This window comes from Vespa mandarinia, chromosome 19, assembly GCF_050613455.1.
Source record: "Vespa mandarinia isolate Hongniang chromosome 19, ASM5061345v1, whole genome shotgun sequence".
NCBI classification, from domain to species: Eukaryota; Metazoa; Arthropoda; class Insecta; order Hymenoptera; family Vespidae; genus Vespa; species Vespa mandarinia.
The window spans coordinates 2464632-2484299 of NC_140828.1; the positions used below are offsets into that span (position 1 = coordinate 2464632).

At 29.1% G+C, this 19668-nt stretch overlaps 2 protein-coding genes across 10 annotated transcripts; one reads left to right on the top strand and one right to left on the bottom strand.

Moving 5' to 3' along the window:
• Positions 1–1515: 1515 nt before the first annotated feature.
• Positions 1516–5502, bottom strand: LOC118448025 (uncharacterized). Its single transcript, XM_085662853.1, has 12 exons — positions 5485–5502; positions 5158–5281; positions 4928–5074; positions 4227–4405; positions 3872–4078; positions 3457–3678; positions 3183–3375; positions 2885–3095; positions 2465–2774; positions 2165–2310; positions 1819–2035; positions 1516–1731 (listed from the first exon to the last, which is right to left on the bottom strand). Exons 1-12 carry the CDS (start codon positions 5500–5502, stop codon positions 1516–1518), a joined length of 2190 nt encoding a protein of 729 aa, XP_085518979.1.
• Positions 5503–6938: 1436 nt separating this feature from the next.
• sqd (RNA-binding protein squid) lies at positions 6939–19668 on the top strand. 9 transcript variants are annotated; one of them, XM_035880657.2, is made up of 10 exons: positions 6939–7092; positions 7196–7348; positions 11096–11131; positions 11453–11493; positions 11815–11942; positions 12152–12295; positions 12411–12542; positions 12679–12946; positions 16495–16566; positions 19046–19668. In XM_035880657.2, the coding sequence occupies exons 2-10, from the start codon at positions 7221–7223 to the stop codon at positions 19195–19197; spliced, it is 1101 nt and encodes a 366-aa protein (XP_035736550.1). In that variant the 5' UTR covers positions 6939–7092; positions 7196–7220; the 3' UTR covers positions 19198–19668. The 9 variants fall into 9 exon arrangements, with proteins under 9 accessions (XP_035736550.1, XP_035736553.1, XP_035736554.1 ...); XM_035880660.2 differs by adding an exon at positions 18260–18372 and having other exon boundaries at positions 7026–7348; positions 19046–19134; XM_035880661.2 differs by adding an exon at positions 18260–18372 and having other exon boundaries at positions 7026–7348; positions 12679–12904; positions 19046–19134.

Here is a 19668-nt window from a genome sequence, read left to right on the forward strand (position 1 = left end):
TAACTCTTTTCTATTATTCATAACATCCATATTATCAATTGTCAATTATTTTTCAATTGATGCCGATCTTTCATCAAATTCTGTTTGAAAGATATACTCGTGAATACGTAATCAATCTTGAATCGTGCATCTATTTTCCTTGAATATTTTTTGTTCTAATTTAAATATAAAAAAAAAAATAAAAAAATTATATTCCGGCACAGTTTTTTGAGATTCAGATTCTCTATAGATATAGAAAAAGGTATATAAAGATGATAGGAAATTAGAATTTTGGAGCATTCGTTTGGTGCATCCTAATACAATACTTTCTCTCTAATCACTCGAAAGTTATTCTTTACGTGTTTAATACATGCTAAAGAATACAAAGTGCGTCCTATCCGAGATTTTTAAAAATATAATTATTATCACTAGCTAGATATATTTTATAATATCTTTGTATTTTTCTCTCTTCGATGCTTTTTATTTATTTTTCATGATCAATCAATACTTGCTATTTTCAATACTAATGCGTAAATCGTTGATAGTTCGTTGATTAGAGATGAAGAGATAATTAATAATGTTCTTTAATTTTCTTTCAAATCTTTTTCATTTTTATTCCTTACTTTCTCTTTTTTTTTTTTTTTTTTTTTTTATAGATATGATATTAATTTTTATAATTTACTTTTTTTTATAGAAATAGTATGGTGTTGTCATCTAGCGGTAAAAATAATATTTAAGTGTACCGTGTTGGTATTATGACGTTCCTACATTATCGACGATACCAATGGATAAAATCAAATTCTATATGATCTACGTACGGTTAATAATCAGAAAATTATTTTTACTTAGATGTCGACACTATCTTCATTTAAGAGTATATATTTTATGTATTTAATTAGACTTAATTATAAATAATAAATGTATTATATTTTGTTTTATAAAATTTCTCTAACTTCGAAGAACTTATAAATGAAACGATTTTTTATATTATAGAATGTGTAATTATATATATGTATATAATATATATAATTATATATATATATATATATATATATGTATGTATATATGCATATCTAATTACCTCTGATTGACGTTGCTTGGATAAGGAGAAGAATATTACTGAATATAATAAGCTTAAATTTTGGTCTCTTATATCTTTGAGAAGAAATTAAAAAAATTACTTTGAATATCTCATTTATTTGTATAGATTTATGTAAACATTATTGAGCAATAATGGAATTAGTATAAATTTAGAAAAAAAAAAAAAAGAAGTGGCAAAAAATGATGCCTTGTTAAACGAGTTTTATAATACATTTGATAGAAGACGAGCAAAACGAGTTTCAGAGAAAGTCGAAACGAAGATACTATCCTTATCTTATAAATACTCGAACAATAGAGTTTCTGGTTTTCTTAATAGTTTCAAAATGTCATAGTTTACATATATAATATAACGTTCGAATACTACGAATTTTTTTTTTCCTTCTTTATTAAAACTCTTATAAAAATTGTAATATACGAATATCAAACAGATAATATTTAAAATGGTAAAGCCGTTTTATTTTCTTTTAACAAACGTAAAGCTCGTAAAAATCCACGATAATCAAATTCTAGATGACCAGTTCTTTCGATGGAAAAACATTTGTAAAGAACATCAAATTCCCGACTGTTTATCAAATCTAACATTCGTCTAATCGATAAAGCCCGCATCAGACAATTCTTCGATACCGTCCCTACATTTTCTTTATCGAAATCCTATAAATTATCGATAAATAAAAGATTAAATAATAGATCGTTGAAATCTCTTATACATTTTCATTTGAATAAACTCATCGAACTCACTGCAAAGAGTTCTTCCAAATTGGGCTGTCGAACGACACACAACTTATCCATCACCTGACTTAACATATGTCGTTCCTCGAAATTAAGGAATGTCCTGCTGCTAGCTTCTGAAGGAATATGTTGTACAGGTACGAGTAAAGGTGCTCGTTCTAAACTACCCATAGTTATTGCTTCTTCCACGCATTCAGCAAACCTGGCGTAATCGACGAAACCTGGCCTTTGTGATAAAACAAAAAAAAAAAAAAAAAAAGAAAAAAAAAAAGAAAAGAAGAGAGAAAGAAAGAGAGAAAAAGAAATTATGTTTTCATAGAAAAAAGATTTCTATCTTTCTATACAGTAATAGTACTTCATAGGGGACTTGAAGATCTTGACGATAGTATCGACCTCAGTGGTGCTCAAATTACAACGAAGTTGATCCAAGCCACGAATAAAATCCACCATTGTTATAGCCAATTCATTATGTATGTCATATTGCTTGAGAAATTCGGATACCTGATTGACGGCGAAAATAAAAAGAGATAAAAAAAAAGATATTTAAAAAAAAAAGAAAAAAAAAAAGAAAGTCGACTTAATGAATAATAAATACTAGAAATGTCAAGAGTGAAAAATAAGATTTTTTTGTTTTTTTTTTTTTTTCATGGTTTACCTTGATTCTCTCGCGTACAACCTTGGCCTTAATCTTGGCCAATACAAGGACGATATTCGTTTCATCTTCGGTGCCAGATGATAATACTTTAATTTCAGCATTAATTTTTTTCTTTTCTTCCAGTATTCGATCATAAAGAGGTGCTATTATAGGTTTAGCTTCTAATTCCATTAAAAATCGGTAATAATTGAAACCTAAATCATCGTTGTATCTTTGTTCAAGGGCAAATTCTTCTTCGGACGATAGAAGCACCGTTGCGGTTGTTAAAACTTGTCTCATTTGCGCACGAGTTACGTGACCGAGATTATTCCTAATAAAAAATAAAAAAAGAAAAAAAAAAACAAAAAAAAAAAAAAGAAAAGAAACAAAAATATAATAATCAATAATTATTATAGATCGATAAGATTCAAGGTAGCTTACTTATCATAATTTTTAAAAAATTGTTTCAAAAGAATTCGCCGCTCTTCGACCCTATGTCGAACCTTTTGCAATGTATCTTCGCATAATTCTCTAATGCTTTTCTTTTCACATTGCCAATCAGTGGCACCTTTTTTACCAAGTTCCTCTATTTCTTTCGGTGGTGATATTACTTTTAAATTTGGCAATTTTTCTAACTCCTTAACGGTAAACACTTCAAAGAAGATCTCATGTTAAAATCGTATGTAAAAAAAATATTCTACTTATATATATATATATATATATATATATATATAGATACCTTGATTTATATCATCCTCGAATGTTCTCCAGCAAACACGATCGGGATCATTAGGATCTTTATAAAAAGTAATTAAAGCATGAATATTTGTTTCAGCTATGTAAAGACGTCCTAAAGATGAAACTTGAAGAGCATCTAATCCTCTTCTAAATTGTGATACTGTTATTCTACCATCATTCAAAGGATCAAAATCCTTTGAATAATATAAATTTTATTTTATTATCTATTTATTTTAAGGAGAAAATCTTTGTAAATAGCTGTTGACGATCGCAACCTTGAAAAACTCGTAAATACGAATTCGATGCTCAAAAATGTGTCTTTGAATTCGTCGAATAACTTCCATTAAGGACATCTGTTCTTTCTGTTGCTTCATCACAGGATGAAATACTATTTGCTTTCCAAAAACACGAGATGGATAGACTTTACCAATTTCTGGCCTCGGAAGTTTTGGCAATTCTGCGGTAATCACACGGCCAGGAAATTGATCAAGTAATTTCTATTAAATCGATAGACTTCAATTATTTTCTAATTTTCCTTGATATAATTGTGTAAGAAGTAAATATATGGAGGGGTAAAAAAAAAAAAAAAAAAAAAAAAAATTCATTTCGTTCATTCGTAGTTAAGTAATAATATTATTTCTAATTAACGTTAATTCATTCATCTTGTAGATTTGAAAAATTCTTTATTACTCCAGCGAGATCTAACATCCCGTGTTTCTCCATGTATTCCTGTGCCTCATCGATGGCTTTTACGAAAGCAATATAATTAATCGTGTAGGCATCTTTCGCAAATCTTTTTACCAACAAACAGAATTCTTCCGAGCCAAGAACAATGCCGAGAAATTTGAGTACTCGGCCGAAGTGAGCGTAAGTAACGGTACCCACATTCTTTGCTATCTAGGAAGATATTAAAAGATCATATATGTATATATATATATATATAGATCATGTTCATATCAAGATATTTGATAAATTATTATTATTTTTTTTTTCGTTTATTTTTTTTTTCCTTTTTTTTCTTTTTTCTTTTATCCATGAAACGTACTAATTCGTAATCTTGAAAATATGGCCTCAATACGAGTTTACGCTTGTTTATCAGAACAGCAATTTGAGTGATAATTAAACATAATTTTCGAAGTTCAGTAGCACTTAAGACATTCACATGAAGTGGATCTTCCCATTCTAATCCAGTTACGAGTGGTTTGTTTTTACTAAAATCAGGAACTGCAAACAATTTTTTTTTTTTTTTTTTTATTTTTTTTTTTTTTTTTTTTTATTTTTTTTTTTTTTCTTTTACGTTTCAACAACAAAATGCGTTTTCTATCTAACGTTGGAATTTTTCCAAGAGAAAGTTGAAAAGCCCTCAGGTAGAGATAACTAATTGTTTCGTTTCAGGTAAAGAAAGATTACAATAGAACCTTTAGGAAAAACCCTTACTCCCTTTAACAACCTACTTATAATAAATCTTTTCTTTTAAAGGGAATGTACCATTTTGAAAAAATTTTGAAATATTCGTTCCCACGTAGCAAAGTAAAGCTGTTTATAATATTTATGAAATTACATATAGCATAAGATAATTTTTCTTTCTTTTTTTTTTTTTTTTTTTTTTTTTCTTGGAAAGAGAAAGTCAGTCAGACAATTCAAAATACTTTTTTTTTTTTTTAAAAGAATTTTATTACTTTTCAGAACGAGCGTTCTCTTCGATCGTGATCTCACGACACATTTGTAAAAAATTGTTTGTCATACCGCTATCATGAATGACCTCGCAAAATTGTCTGTAAAGAATTCGTCCATCTTGAACACGAAAATAATCAGCAAGATCGCATATTTCTTTATCAGATAAGCCAATAGTTTCCTTCAATGGACCATTCAAAATAGATACGAATTTCGTTTCTGTGAAGTAATAATTTTCGACATTGTAGATTTCAGAAAGAAGGAAATTTTTAAAAGAAATTTTGGTGAAATTACTTTTCTACCTGAGATCAAGCTATTATTGTCAGGATCTAAAGGTTTATAATAATCCCAAAGACTAAGACCCAAACGAAATATTGCAGCACGTATTTTATTACAAGTACGCCAGACATCCTGTAGTTTCAGGGCCTGTACGGATGTATGACATGCATAGTACTATGGTTAGTGAGTGAAATGTGCAAGCATAGAATGTGGTATAGTCCTAAGTTTCTCTCTCTCTCTCCCCTCTCTCTCTCCCCTCTTTCTCTCTCTCTCTCTCTCTCTCTCGCTCTCTCCCCTTTTCATTTTCACCGACATCCTATTTTAGGAATATACAAGGGAGACTAGCCCACCTTCTGTTCCTCAGGCATTTCAACGGCCTCGGCCTTTTCCTTTTACACGTTAAAATTTTCCTATGAAATTGTATAAACAATTAATTGAACTAATTGAAATCAGTTAGTAAACAAAACGATAGTAAACAAAAGCTAATCGATGAATGAAGTATATCGAAGGAAGGTATATCGATTAACTCTGAATGATTTGATGACACAATCATACAATTTATATTCCATGAAATCTTTTATTAATTAATCAAGAAAGAGAATTCATATTTATTGGAAAAGGAAGAAAAAGATAAAAAAAAAAAAAAAAAAAAAAAAAGTTACATTTGTCATTCTGTAATTAAGACAGAGAGAAAAAAGAGAGAAAAAACAACAAAAACAAAAAAAAAGAAAGGAAAAAAGAAAAAAGAAGCGCTTGCGTGCCGATGATAAAAGTATACAATATATACAGATTATAAAGTAACCGTATCATCTAATACGATACCAACGTTATCATGTTGAAATGTTCCACTCATTATACGTACATATATACATATATATATATATGCATACATATGTATATATATTATATATATATATATATATATATATATATATAACATACATTAAATTTTACGTTCGATAGTCGAATATGTTATTCCAATCTTTGACGTAAGTTCATAAGAAATATTATTTAATAATAGAAATTTTGATTTGTTTATCTTCTATGTGATGTTAATCAAATAAGATAGTCGTATTGATGTAAGAGACGCGTAAACGTGTTCCGATCCATTGATAAATATAATATATTTTATTGATTTCTTCGTAGAGCCACGCGCGCTTGGAATTGTGGGAAGCAAAAACTAGGCAAAGGAGCGGGATCTCATGTGGATTTTGATTGGTCGCTTAGCTATGCTCGCCGCCAATCTCAGCCAATGTCGGTACACTTTCCTACGCGACTCTCACACCGAAGCCGATTCATCCCGAAGACATGCCGCCACATCCGCCGCCCGTCTCTCTTCCGTTTCAGAATTTCTCACATTGATCGAAGCTTCAGGAACGTACTAATGAGTATATATTAGGTATTTTACTTAAAATGTTTCAAGACTTCATTAAATAATAATAATTTTTCTTTTACATTATTCTGATCGTTCTCGATGATATGAAAATTTTCATTATATATAAATAATTAATCATTTCAATGCCATTTCCATTCATTTAATAAGATATATACATAAAAATATGTAATTGTGATAGACTTTGTTTATACCTTATTAAATAATTCATTAATACAGACCTGTTTGATATCGTAATAGAATTTATTTATAATATTTTATGACGGTACATTTAATAGGTACCTTATATATAATTATTAGAATCGATATCGATCGATAACGATTTGTTTTATTAGCCAACATAGATCTATTATTTATCGGCGATCCAATCGGGGCATAGATATTCTCGAAGACGGCACTGAGATGGAGCCACGCGATTGGTTGACCGTCTTGGCGTAGAAGTAGTGGGACTCCCGTGATGCATTGCGCAGAAGCTTCGAAGCCGTACAGAGTTACGAGCTACTCTCCCTTCTCCTCTCGGCAGCCGAGCTGTTCAGACGTGAAAAGTGTTTGTTGCTCGTGCGGTGTACGTAAACGTTTTAATCGGAACACACTTATTTTTTTTTTCCCTTTTTAAGACGTGTCCCTCAAGTGTTAATTTATCTTTCTATCTATTTTCTTTTGGTAAGACACGTAAATCAATCGCGTATTACTATGGCTGATCAGGAGAACAACGACTTCAGCGAAGATATCGCTGATCAGAACTTTGAGCAGAACGGCGAGGCGGAGAATGGTGGCGACGGGGACGCCGCTGAAAACAACCAGGAGTCCCAAGAGGACAGGTAATTTTTTCTCAATCTCTGTTGTGTCCCAGATTGCTTTCCAGCTTGGATGGCGAAACGCGTAATAACGTTTCATTCTGACGCACGTAATTTAACGTTTTATTCGCGCGGAGAAATATATCTTTTTTTTTTTCTTTACATTTTGTGCGTCGTCGTGGTATATATATATATATATGTACATCGTATGTATGTATATATATATATTATATAGTTATATAGATTATCTAGTTCCGTGTCGAGTTGCTTTCATTTGGTACGATCGCGTATGACAAAATGGCGGACGCGGGAGCTTTCCCCTTTACGGTAACAAAAAAGAAAAAGTAATCCAACGACATCAGACGGAAAATGAGTGTTGGCATTTTTTACAATTGTACTACCAGCGTGACGTTACTATGATAAAACATTTGGTAACTTTCTTTTTTTCGAACGCGTTGCAAGTACTTTCATATATATATATGGTGATTCAGAAAGAAAACAAGTGGAGATGCCGGCCGTAGGTTTTCAGAGGGACGCGCCCACGCATTGTTCGTTCGTCGCGTGAAGGAGGCATATAAAATGGCGGGCTTTGAGTTATAACGAATATATATATATACATATGCATCACGTTTTTTTTTTTTTTAATCGCGCGTTCAATATGCTTGGGCATAACCTTCGTATATTTTATCACGTTTTACGTTAAGTTTCATCCCAATAAAAATTTCTTTTTATTTTTTTTTCTTTTTTTTTTTTTCTTTTTCTTTTTCTTTTTTCTTTTTCCTTCACTACAATAATAGTCAATTTACATTCATGCTATCGATTCGAAGGTAATATATATATATATGTATGTATATATATATATAATTATCGATTCAAGAGAATAAGTGTAGCGAATCAAACATCAATTTTTCTCTTATTTATTTACGGAAAAAAAAACAAATAAAAAATACATTAAAAATATTGTTCTTTCTTGTAAAATATCTTTGAGAAGTACTTAATTTAAAGGATTAATGTATATCATAAGAAATTGTCTCTCTCAGTTAGCTACGTAGCACCTCTTTGCCTTTAACCTTTTTCAGCGTAACGAGAACTCGAGCTGGATGATTTATTCACCGGATTCGGCGAAATTAGTCTGATGTGTATCGATTTTGTCGGACTTTCAAAGTTCTATGTAAATACTACTTTGTGTTCTTACTTTTTATGCCGTTACTTTTGCTCTTTACATTGCCACAGCATTTTGGACTTAATACTAAGGAATCGACTTCTTTTATTTTTTTTTTTATTTTTTTTTTTTTTTATTTTTCTTTTTTTCTTCCTTTCTTTCTTTTATCATCCTTACAGCCTTGGATTATCGGAAACTCTTACTCATAGTTTGGGGTATGTTTTTTAAAAATGGGTAAGCATTATTAGATTAAACGTAGAGGTATATAAAAATTTTTTTGGAAAAGCGAATGTAACCTACAAATTTTAGGTAGTATCCTTATATGCTGTGCTTATCGCGTAGATTTTCTTTAAAATGGGATATAATATTAAAAAAAAAAAAATACTTTAGAAGAACTTAGTTCTAGTTTATAAATTTGGAGGTGTACTTTCTCTTATCCATGTGGTAGGTGTTTTTAGGAATGTTAACTTAATGTAGAACGTGATAAAAATCAATGACCGAAGGCCGATACTCCACTGTTTTTAGTATATCAATTTTTAAAGTCAAAATAAAATAATAATGCATGATGTTTATTGAGAAAATAAGATAAGGTAAATATATGCGTAATGATGATAAGTGCTAGTTGTAACTTTTTTATTGTGCTGTTGTTGCGAGGTATAAGTTTATTTGAAATTTTATAACTTTGTGTAAACTCCTTATTTCTGCTCCTACCTACTTAATTAATTCTACTATAGTTCTGTAATTAATAAAGAAAAGTTGTGATTCTATTATTGATCAAGTTTATATACAAGTAACGCAAATAATGATTATAATGTTTTTATAGAGTGTAAACTTTCAAATCCGTTTTTGGACAGCCGAGAATCTTCCTCGTACATTCATTGCAGCCGAATTCTGGTTAGTCAATTGTTCACGATTGACAATAATGTACGCTTACCTGGAATCTGTGAACTGAACCGTGAAGCCTTATGAATGACTTCTGAGTCTGAATTTTATGAGAAGTCAACGTCAAGTTCAAGTCCGTCATGTTTCGTCACTACACAAGCACTGGAAGTCGAGTCAATTGCGTCAGATCAATAAGTCTCGCACAGACACACACTTGCCTGCTGGGTCACGCGTAGAGTAATTTCTGATACGATGTCAATGCTGTTTGGGCGTGATCAAAGCACAGAGTCACTAGGGCCAATGCGAAAACCTCCGATAGGTCGGAATGCCATTAACTCAGTTTATGTGGCTTGGTCTGCAGGTGGCAAACGACCCAGTGCGATTATGGCGGGCGGCTCGCAACCGGCTAACCGTGACCCGACCAACAACTGATAAGCGGCGAGTGACTGGTGCCCACGGTATTTATCACCAGCCCTAGATGATATACGAAAGATCAATATTTAAGTACAAACAACTACCACCAAACTGCCAGAAAAATGAAATCATATTGCAGCTCATAATTTGAATATGTAGAATGGACGAAAAGTATATCAGGACTTGAAACAATAATAATATTTTGCCGATGACTATATAAACAAAGAAACAAATATATTATCATATACAAATATTTATATATTAAATGTTCAGTATCGTGTGCATATATAAATTTTATTTTTTAAAAAAAAAAAAAAAGAAAAAGAAAAAAAAGAAAAAAGTATATGAAGAAGTGACCAGCATTAACTTGTAATATGAAAACAATTTTTTTAGCTTTTTAATAGAGTTGCAGTCTATCTACCATATGCCAATTCTTTGGGCCAATCAGCAGTCAGAGTTCAACTTGGAAAAGTTAAATCTTGTTTCCTTTAGGAGCAGCTGTATCTCAACTGGAGTTGTAACTGTAGCTTGGGTTTGCAAGAACGTCATGAAAAGTATTTTGATCTCTAAATACGTTAATTTCCATATGCATACTTTTTTCCAAGTTTTCCCTTCAATTCTTTTTTTTTTTTGTTCTTGAAGCATATACTTGTTTAAAGTTCAGATTATGATTTTTATGGTGTACAGAGCTGTCATCACATGGTTGGTTGTCACAACTTTTGTTTCACGTACTGAGGATAAAAATGCACATTTATTTCATACATATGGTAAAGTTGCTTATACAATGAATTATAATTCATTTATTTTAGGAGTGGTATGAACATTTTATTACTATTCTTATCTTAAAGCTATTACTGATATTTTTGTTCATACAAAAATTATATTTTTTCTAAATCTCTCATGGCAGGCAGTATAAAGTAGGTCACTTCAATTAACTTCAGCTTAAGTTTGTAAATGAATATACATATACGTAATTATATATATACATATAAATATGAAGCATTTAATAAATTACTTGCATCCGCTAAATAAAGTTCCTCGCCAAAACTTGAGAGCTTATCCAGAACCCCTTTTCCAAATGACAAATGATCTTTTACGTTTCTTGTGTATTATCAATATTAAATTTTAATATTTTAACAAATGATTCTAATTTTTCCAGGGGTCAAGTCAAACTCCTTTTTGAAATATATATATATATAAATGGATACAGTTCGTAACAAAATTAAAATTTTTGCTTCGCCCTTAATCCTTAGTATTTATATAAGAGATCTTTTAAACTTTTAGTAAAATATACTCATTCCATTGCTTTACAGGTCGGCCGGAGGTAACCAGGATTCTCTGAACGATAGGTACATTCAATTTTTTATTATTATTTTCTTTCTCTCTTTTTTCTCTGATTCCTTTTGCTTTTTCATTAATTTATTTACTTATTCATTTATTTACTTATTCGTTTACTTATTTATTTATTTCTTATTTATTTATTTCCAAAACGCAATGTAGTTTCATTAAAAAAAAAAAAAAAGAAAAGAAAATATTTAGTGCTAAAGTTACATATCCAGATGATAACCAGCTATGATTGCTGTTCAATTCGTATAATAATTTATTTGGAAAGTAGGTGGAACATACTGTGATAATTTTAATTTCTTATTTATTCTCTTTTTTTTTGACAGGAAATTATTTGTCGGAGGTCTAAGTTGGGAAACAACGGACAGTGAGTATTGGATTTTTATCAAAAGAATTTTTTAAACAACTTCAAAAGGAGAAAGTTGTGCTTTTAAGCAATGATGCATACTTTTTTTTACCTTAGGACACCTTCAGATGACAATTGTCAGATGAGAAAACTTTATTTCTGAGCTTTATAGCACATTTTTATTATTTTTTTTTTTTTTTTTTATTTTTTTTTTATTTTTTTTTTTTCTTTTTTTTTTTCCTTTTTTTTTCCTTTTTTTTTTTTATAAATATTAGTTAGAGGAGAGTTTTATAGACTTTAAGATCAATTGAGAACAATTTTTTAATTGTATTTATTTTTCAGAGGAACTAAGAGATCATTTTAGTGCTTATGGTGATATTGAAAGCATCAATGTCAAAACAGATTCAAATACAGGACGATCACGCGGTTTTGCGTTTATTGTCTTTGCAAAAGCTGAATCGTTGGAGAAGGTAAAATTAAGATTTTTTTTCTATTATATAATATTTCATTATTGATACTTTCAAGTATTTAATATGATGAAATTTAAGTACCAGTTCTGCTACTGAGTGTGCATGACGACGATCTACTTCTGATGAAAATAAACAAATATATAAAAAAAATTTTTATATACACAATGGACTATATTCTCTATAATTTAGAATTGGTATATGTTTCATAGATTATTTCTGGTGATCACGTTATTAATAATAAGAAAGTAGATCCTAAGAAAGCAAAAGCCAGGCACGGGAAGATATTTGTTGGTGGTCTTTCGACGGAACTTGCGGATGAAGATATTAAAAATTTCTTCTCACGATTTGGAACCGTAAGTAAATTTTTCAATACAAATGAAACATTTGATTATCTCTGTGAACATCATCGGTGATAATTATGCCAATCTTTTTTTTTTTTTTTTTTCTCCTATTCTTTTTTTTTTACAGATCGTAGATGTAGAAATGCCATTCGATAAGACAAAGAACCAGAGGAAAGGTTTCTGCTTCATTACTTTTGAATCAGAACAAGTAGTGAATGAACTTTTGAAGACACCTAAACAGACGATAAATGGCAAGGAGGTTAGTATTAAAGAAAAAAAAAAAAAAAAGAAAAAAAAAAAAAAAAAACGTGAATCTTTACAAAGACTATTTTTACAAATTTCAATTATTAATGAAACATTCTATATAATCTTTTGGGATAATTCAATCAATTCAGGTCGACGTAAAAAAAGCTACCCCGAAACCAGACGGAATGGGTGGAATGCGTGGAGGTGCTGGAGGTCGAGGCGGTAGAGGTGGTCGAGGAGGAAGAGGTCGTGGATTTGGAGGCCAAGGAGGTTGGGGTCAAGGCGGTTATGGTGGCGGTTATGGTGGTGGATACGGCCAAGGAGGCTACGGAGGAGGCTACGATGGTTATGGAGGAGGCTATGACTATTACGGCGGTGGGTACGGCGGCTATGGTGGCTACGACTACAGTGGATACGGTAATTTTATTGACTATTACTAAAAAAAAATAAATTCACGTGAGAGACACACGTGTTTGCTAAACTACTAGTGTTCTACTTGAACAAAAAGAAAAGTCAAAAAGTAAAAGTTTTAAAAAGAAAAAAAACAATCGTTACCGTCCCAGTGTATTCGGCAGACGATTACTATAGTAATTTATTTTAACATTTATCACTGAAATTACCTACAAAAATCAATTAATCAGGCTTTGCTAGAGAATAAGAATTTCTTTTGCGAGAGAATGAGAGGGAGAGTGAGAGAGTGAGAGTGAGAGAGCGAACGAGAGAGAGAGAGAGAGAACAGGAGAAAGAAAGAACAAAAATATGTTCAACTACAAGTCACATTGATAGTTATGATTGGTTTGATGAGGCATGTCGTATATATAGTGCTTACAGTACTAATATTCAAAGCTGAACGTATGGAGATCGTCTGCCAACATAACAAATATATATATATATATATGTATATATATATATAAATGTGTGTATATATATATATACACATTATCTGTGTACTACTGTTTACTTAGTGGTACGCAACAGACGTATAGATACTGAGAAAATTTGGTATTATAGTATGTATCATACAGAAGATTATATACGATGTGTGATATTAATTATAGCTGATGCTGCAGGATGAGTGCTGGTTTGCAGGCGGATCAGCGACTAATCTTTCAGTCTAAAGTCAAATCTATATAATGTCGGTTGGTCGGTTGTGGGGTCGGTTAGAGTTTGATTGATCGATTGGGATAATTTGTTTCATTTACCTTAAAAAAAAAAAAAGAAAAAAAAAAGAAATTGTATTTTTTCCTTGTCATTATTAATATTATATAATACACGGGTATTAGACTTTTATCGCATAAACATGCGTGCAAGTTCCTTCTTCTCGTTTATATATATATATATATATATCTCGATGATCGGTTCTTTGTTTACACCAGAACAGTGTGTGTAAACCAGCAACTCAGACGTGTGTAGGAAAAAAACTCATTTTTTTCGGATTATGTTCCTCTACCTCTTTTTACTTGTAATGCAGTAGTTTTTAAATAATAGTGATATATATCACGATTCTATCGTGGCTTTAATTGATAAAAACCTTTCAATAATATACTTTATGTGTGTGTGTGTATATATATGTATATAAATATTTATTATCTATGATATATATACACACACATGCATGCATACATACATATATATATGTGTATGAAATAATTATAATAATAATAATAATAATAATAATAATAATAATAATAATAATAATAATAATATACAGAGATTGTGAACATAATCCGAATGCCTACTTCCAGAGGGTTGGCTGTTATGAAGCTGTGACCAACTAAATTTAACGATTTACTAAGTTATATTCTTTGATGCCTTGTTAATATTAAACTAACACGAATATTACAAACAGACAAAATTATACACATAATACACGTGCTACATGAAAACATAGAAAGACATATACACGTAATACATTTAACACAGAGACACACGTGCGAATGGTTATAGTATTAACGATAAATTAAAGAACATGACATATAATATATGTAACAGTGAATGTGTGAAGTCTATTTTTTAAACAAATACGAATTCTTTCTTTTTTATGATTTTCTCATTATGTTATTTAATGAGAAAAGATCAATAATATTGCACGATTAGAATTTATTATTTGCACATGGCACCGGGTCCACGTTTTTTCTTTTTTGTATTTTTTTTTTTTTTTTTTTTTTTTTTTTCTTTTTCTTTTTCTTTTCCTTTCTTTTCTTTCTTTCTTTTTTTGTTGGATATAATTAGCACTTTCTAATTTAAAAGAATAAAAAAAATTACAAGTTTTTAAATGAGTTTTTAGAAGCACGTTTTTATTGTTTTCGATGAGAGAGATTAATGAGTTAAAATTTTAATATAAATGAATTTGTCGATAAAAAATTTTAAAGATACGTAACATTTCATACGTTCACTGATTGATGTCAGTGAATCAGTGGAATATAGCTTTCTTTTCTCATCTATTTCGGTTTTTATATATTATTATTATTATTATTATTATTATTATTATTATTATTATTGTTATTATTATTATTACAATTATTATTATTATTATTATTATTATTATTATTATTATTATTATTATTCTACAGACTCGCTGACTTCAAAGACACGCAATCACTGTAACATAATTATATATATATGAACTAAAATTTGGAAAATATTAAAGCAAAAATGTACAGGACAATATGTCGTATGAAATGGTATATTGAACCTTCCGTTCCTGCTTTTAATCCTATATCGGCAAGAAAATATTTATATATTTCATGCATGTACTTCTCAACATTTCTTTCATGTTTTCATTCATCACAATTCATATATCATCACTTTATTATCAACGTTATTCATTAAGCGTATATATCTTTAATACGACTATCAGTTTTTATATTATCTGTATTTGTCGATTGCATTTTCTTTTTCTCTTTCTTTTTCTTTTTTTTTTTTTTTTCCCCCTTTTCTTTTCCATTATTGTGTCACATAACTGGACTCTCTCCTATTGTCAAAGAGACAAATCAATTGAAAGTTTATTTAAACTATCTATCGTGCTCCCTCCCCACTCTCTTAGAAAAAAATCCATTCGAATAATACTACTACTATTATTGCAACTTTGATCGTACATATTTTGGCCTCCATCAAACAAACAAACAAAACAAACAAAAACAAACAGACAAACAAAAACAAATTATAAAAGAATAGCCGCAAAAGTTGGATTATATCTGTTCGACTATATACACTTTCTTTCTTCCGCTCCTCCTCTTTTATATTACACAAACATATTAATTCCCCATTTATTATCCTTAACGACAGTGGTGAACGTATTTGGTACTACAATTAATTAAATTTCATTTCTGGCAATTGTTTATCATCAGTTCGTGCATGACAATGATCTTTTATCATCCATAGTTGTTCGTTGACGATACATCTCTCTTGCGATTCAAAATAAAATAAAATAGTAAAAAAAATGAGAAAAGAATAATGGATGAAAATAATTTGGGGAAAAAAAAAACCAAAAAACAAAAAGAAAAGTAAAGAAAAAAAGAAGTTCAAACAGCCTCTCAGCACTTAGAACTTTGAAATGTGCAAACGAATAAACCCTTTGGAAGATGTGAAATAGTTTTTCAATAAGCATAATACGAACATAAGAATAAGATCTTTATAAAACTATATTCATTTATTTATATATTATGTACATATGCATATAGTGCAAACGAGATTTATTTTGAAAAAGAAAAAAGAAAAAAAAAATTGACAAGTTTTTCATAATAATGTTTAACAAATTTCTGTTGAGCTAATTGTTTTATTGATTATATATCTTGTTGATTAAATGATTAAAAAAAAAAAAATCAATAGCAAACGTAGGACTTTATTGTAAAAAAAAAAGAAAAAAAAAAGGAAAAAAAAAGTTAAAACTAACGTGTTTTTTTGCGCGTAATTACCATAATGATCCCATTGTCTCTTTATACCGTGTGTTCCATGAAACGCAGACGGCTATGGCTATGGCGGTGGTAGTTACGATGGTGGCTACAGTGGTGGGCGCGGTGGTGCACGCGGTAAAGGTACGCATTAGCGTTCCTTCTCTATTGTTTTGTATTTTCCCATGGCATATTTCATTTAAATATCATTTTTTTATTGGTATATATATATATATAGTTTTTATATTTATTTTTATTTATTTATTTTTTTTTATTTTTTTTTTATTTTATTTTTTTATTTTTTTATTTTTTTTTTCTTTTCATTATATATTCGCCATAATGAAGGAATATTTCATTTTCATTCAATCTCATGTCTAATATTTTTTATGTTTAATCCATTCGCTCATTCTGTATACTCCTTTTATTTGTTTATTTTGTTCTTTTTGCTGTTTTATATATATATATATATATATATATATATATATATATATATATGTATGTATGTATGTATGTATGTATGTATGTATGCATATAATTTCACACTGAATGCATGTATACGTATGTATAGAATGTGCAAAAAAAAAGTAGCACATTCTTATATTATCAATCATTTGAAAAATTAAATTATTGATAATATTTCATTTAAATTTCTCATTTTCATCTTCATAATTATATACTAATTGTAAAATCAAATCTTATATATTTTAACTATGTTGGTTTAAGTAAAAGAAAGAAAGAAAGAAAAAAAGAAAAACCTAAAACAGAAAAAAGAACAAAATTATGTCTTATTTATTATTTATTTGTGATATAACAATTGTGTTGGGAGTACTAATCGATTAATGTTGTTAATCATATCAGCTTTATAGATACAATCACAAAGTTATTTCATCTTCGGTATCGAATGATTCATCTTTGGTTGTGTTATCACTAATATTTTATTAATTGTAATGCTTTTCCAATATCCATACAACATATGCTTTTAAGGGGTTACTTTATTGTTATGATAAGACAAATGATGAAATAATATTTCTTATCTTTCATATGGCCAGAACTCATTTTCAAATAACTCAAGCGATTCAATTGATTGCAATATAAATATTTGGAAATTTTTGTTTACATATTAATTTAATTTCTCTGCATAATAATTTTTAATAGAATATATATATATATTTATTTATTTAATAATTAATCTTTATAAAAAAAAAAAAAAAAAAAAAAATAAGACCATAACCCTTTGGAAGTATTATACTAAAACAAAAATGATTCTTTGCTTATCATAATTACATCTACGTGCCCTTTGGTTTTATTTCATTTAATTTTCCTTAGCCTTAAACATTTCTGGTAATGCGTGTTATAAAAGTTTATTTAAAATAAAACAACAAGAATTGTCAAACCGTTGTTGATATATCTATATATCATATATCATAAATATATATATGATATATGTATGTATATATATATATATTATATATTTATTCGATAGATATTTAATTATAATTTTCAAGCATTTCATGCTGGTTATTAGAAAAATATAAATAAATATTTCAGCTTAAGGAAGACTCCAGAAATGTGTAGGACAAAGGAAGAATATGAAATGGAACACGCAGCCTGCAGCTTACTACCTTAGCCTGTAGCCTCTATATAGATTCTCTATTATATCTTCATTATTTTATATTATTTTCTATTATAGAAGTGTGCGTGTGGTAGTCTATACGCCGAATCTTTTCTTTCATAGTCATTCTCTTTGTTGATAATTTTTATCTAAATATATAGAAAGTTGGGGAGGAGTAGTTTATTAAGTAAGTTATTTGACTAACACGTCATGGGATTGTTTCAGGAGGCTCAGGCTATGGCGGCAAGCAGAGGGGAGGTCGCCAAAATCAAAGGCACCAACCCTATTAATGGAAATCCTTATTTGCGACCGCAATGTAATATTCATTGCAAACGCTGGTAAGTCAATTCATTCAAAGTAATTCCTAATGGTCAAAAAATCAAATTTTATATTATATCGTAATCATCCTTTGTTCAAACTATTACCCTGTACTATATTTTGTTATTGTTTTGTTTTGTTTCTGTTTTTGTTTTGTTCTGTTCTGTTCTGTTCTGTTTTTTGGTTTTGTTTCGGTTACTAAAAATTATTAAACATATTAGAATTCGAACCAATGATTATGAAAGTGGTCTTAAAAAGTCATTTTGAGTTATTAAAAAACATTTTGTGTCACACGCTGTTCTTAACATTTTAAAATTACATAAAAAAAAAAAAAAACAATTATCCTTCAGGAATAAATGGAATTTAATTTTTTTTATTTTTTTTTTTTTTTTTTTTTTTTTCATTTTGTGTTATAGTAAAACAAAATAATTTTAAAATAATTCGAACACGTATGTCAAAATATTTCAAAATGAAAACAATATGGCTTTATCAATTTCCAACTCTCGGTCTCTTCTCATTTTTTCAATAATTGAAAAGAAATATTTAATAACTTTGGATAATTTCTTTGGTAAATCAAAATTTGTCAATTGAATTTTTTTTTAATAATCTTTATTTATTTATATTTTTAATATTTGTGATAAGAGCGAAAGAGATTTGTCGTTAACAATTGTTTCTTCTTCTTTTTTTTTTTAGGTTTCCCGCCCTACAAATTTCATCATAAATCGTCAAATCATCATCATTCCATTAATAAACAACCACGTCATCTACGACAAGAACAACAACGCAGACAACTGCCGCTTAACAAATTCAGTCATCAAGATTCACAATTAAAAACAGTAAAATAGTTGATCATGTTGCGTTTAACGTATAATAGCATTGTGGAAGTTAGAGAGAAAAAAAACATTCGCGCGAACGTATGAAAAGAAAGAAAGAAAGAAAGAAAGAAAGAAAGAAAGAATGAAAAGAAAACAAAAGAAAAATAATGTATATGCATATACACATGTATATATTTCTTTAAATGCGTATATGTATATACATAATTTGCTTCCATCTCTCGTTTACCCCTTTGTACAATATAGTCCAAACTCTTTTATTATATATTATAGTTTAAAGACTATTCTCTCATTAACTCTCATTGATTTATCTCCATTTTTTATTTATCTTAAAGTTTCTACAATTAATTAATAGCATTAATGTCTCATATAAATATATTATATATATATATATTCAGTGTTGTAAGGCGTGTGTGTGTGTGAGATCGTATATATCATATTTACGTTAAAAAAAAAAAAAAAAAAAAAAAAAAGAAAGAAAAA

Bases quoted from the DNA above. Each gene is read 5' to 3' on its own strand.
- LOC118448025 (XM_085662853.1), bottom strand. The intron at 5,075-5,157 runs GTAGAAAAGTAA...ATTACTTCACAG, and splicing joins CAATAATAGCTTGATCTCAG to AAACGAAATTCGTATCTATT. The intron at 2,311-2,464 runs GTAAACCATGAA...GCCGTCAATCAG, and splicing joins TTGTACGCGAGAGAATCAAG to GTATCCGAATTTCTCAAGCA.
- sqd (XM_035880657.2), top strand. From the start codon at position 7,221: ATGGCTGATCAGGAGAACAACGACTTCAGCGAAGATATCGCTGATCAG. The intron at 11,943-12,151 runs GTAAAATTAAGA...TATGTTTCATAG, and splicing joins AAGCTGAATCGTTGGAGAAG to ATTATTTCTGGTGATCACGT. The intron at 12,947-16,494 runs GTAATTTTATTG...CATGAAACGCAG, and splicing joins CTACGACTACAGTGGATACG to ACGGCTATGGCTATGGCGGT.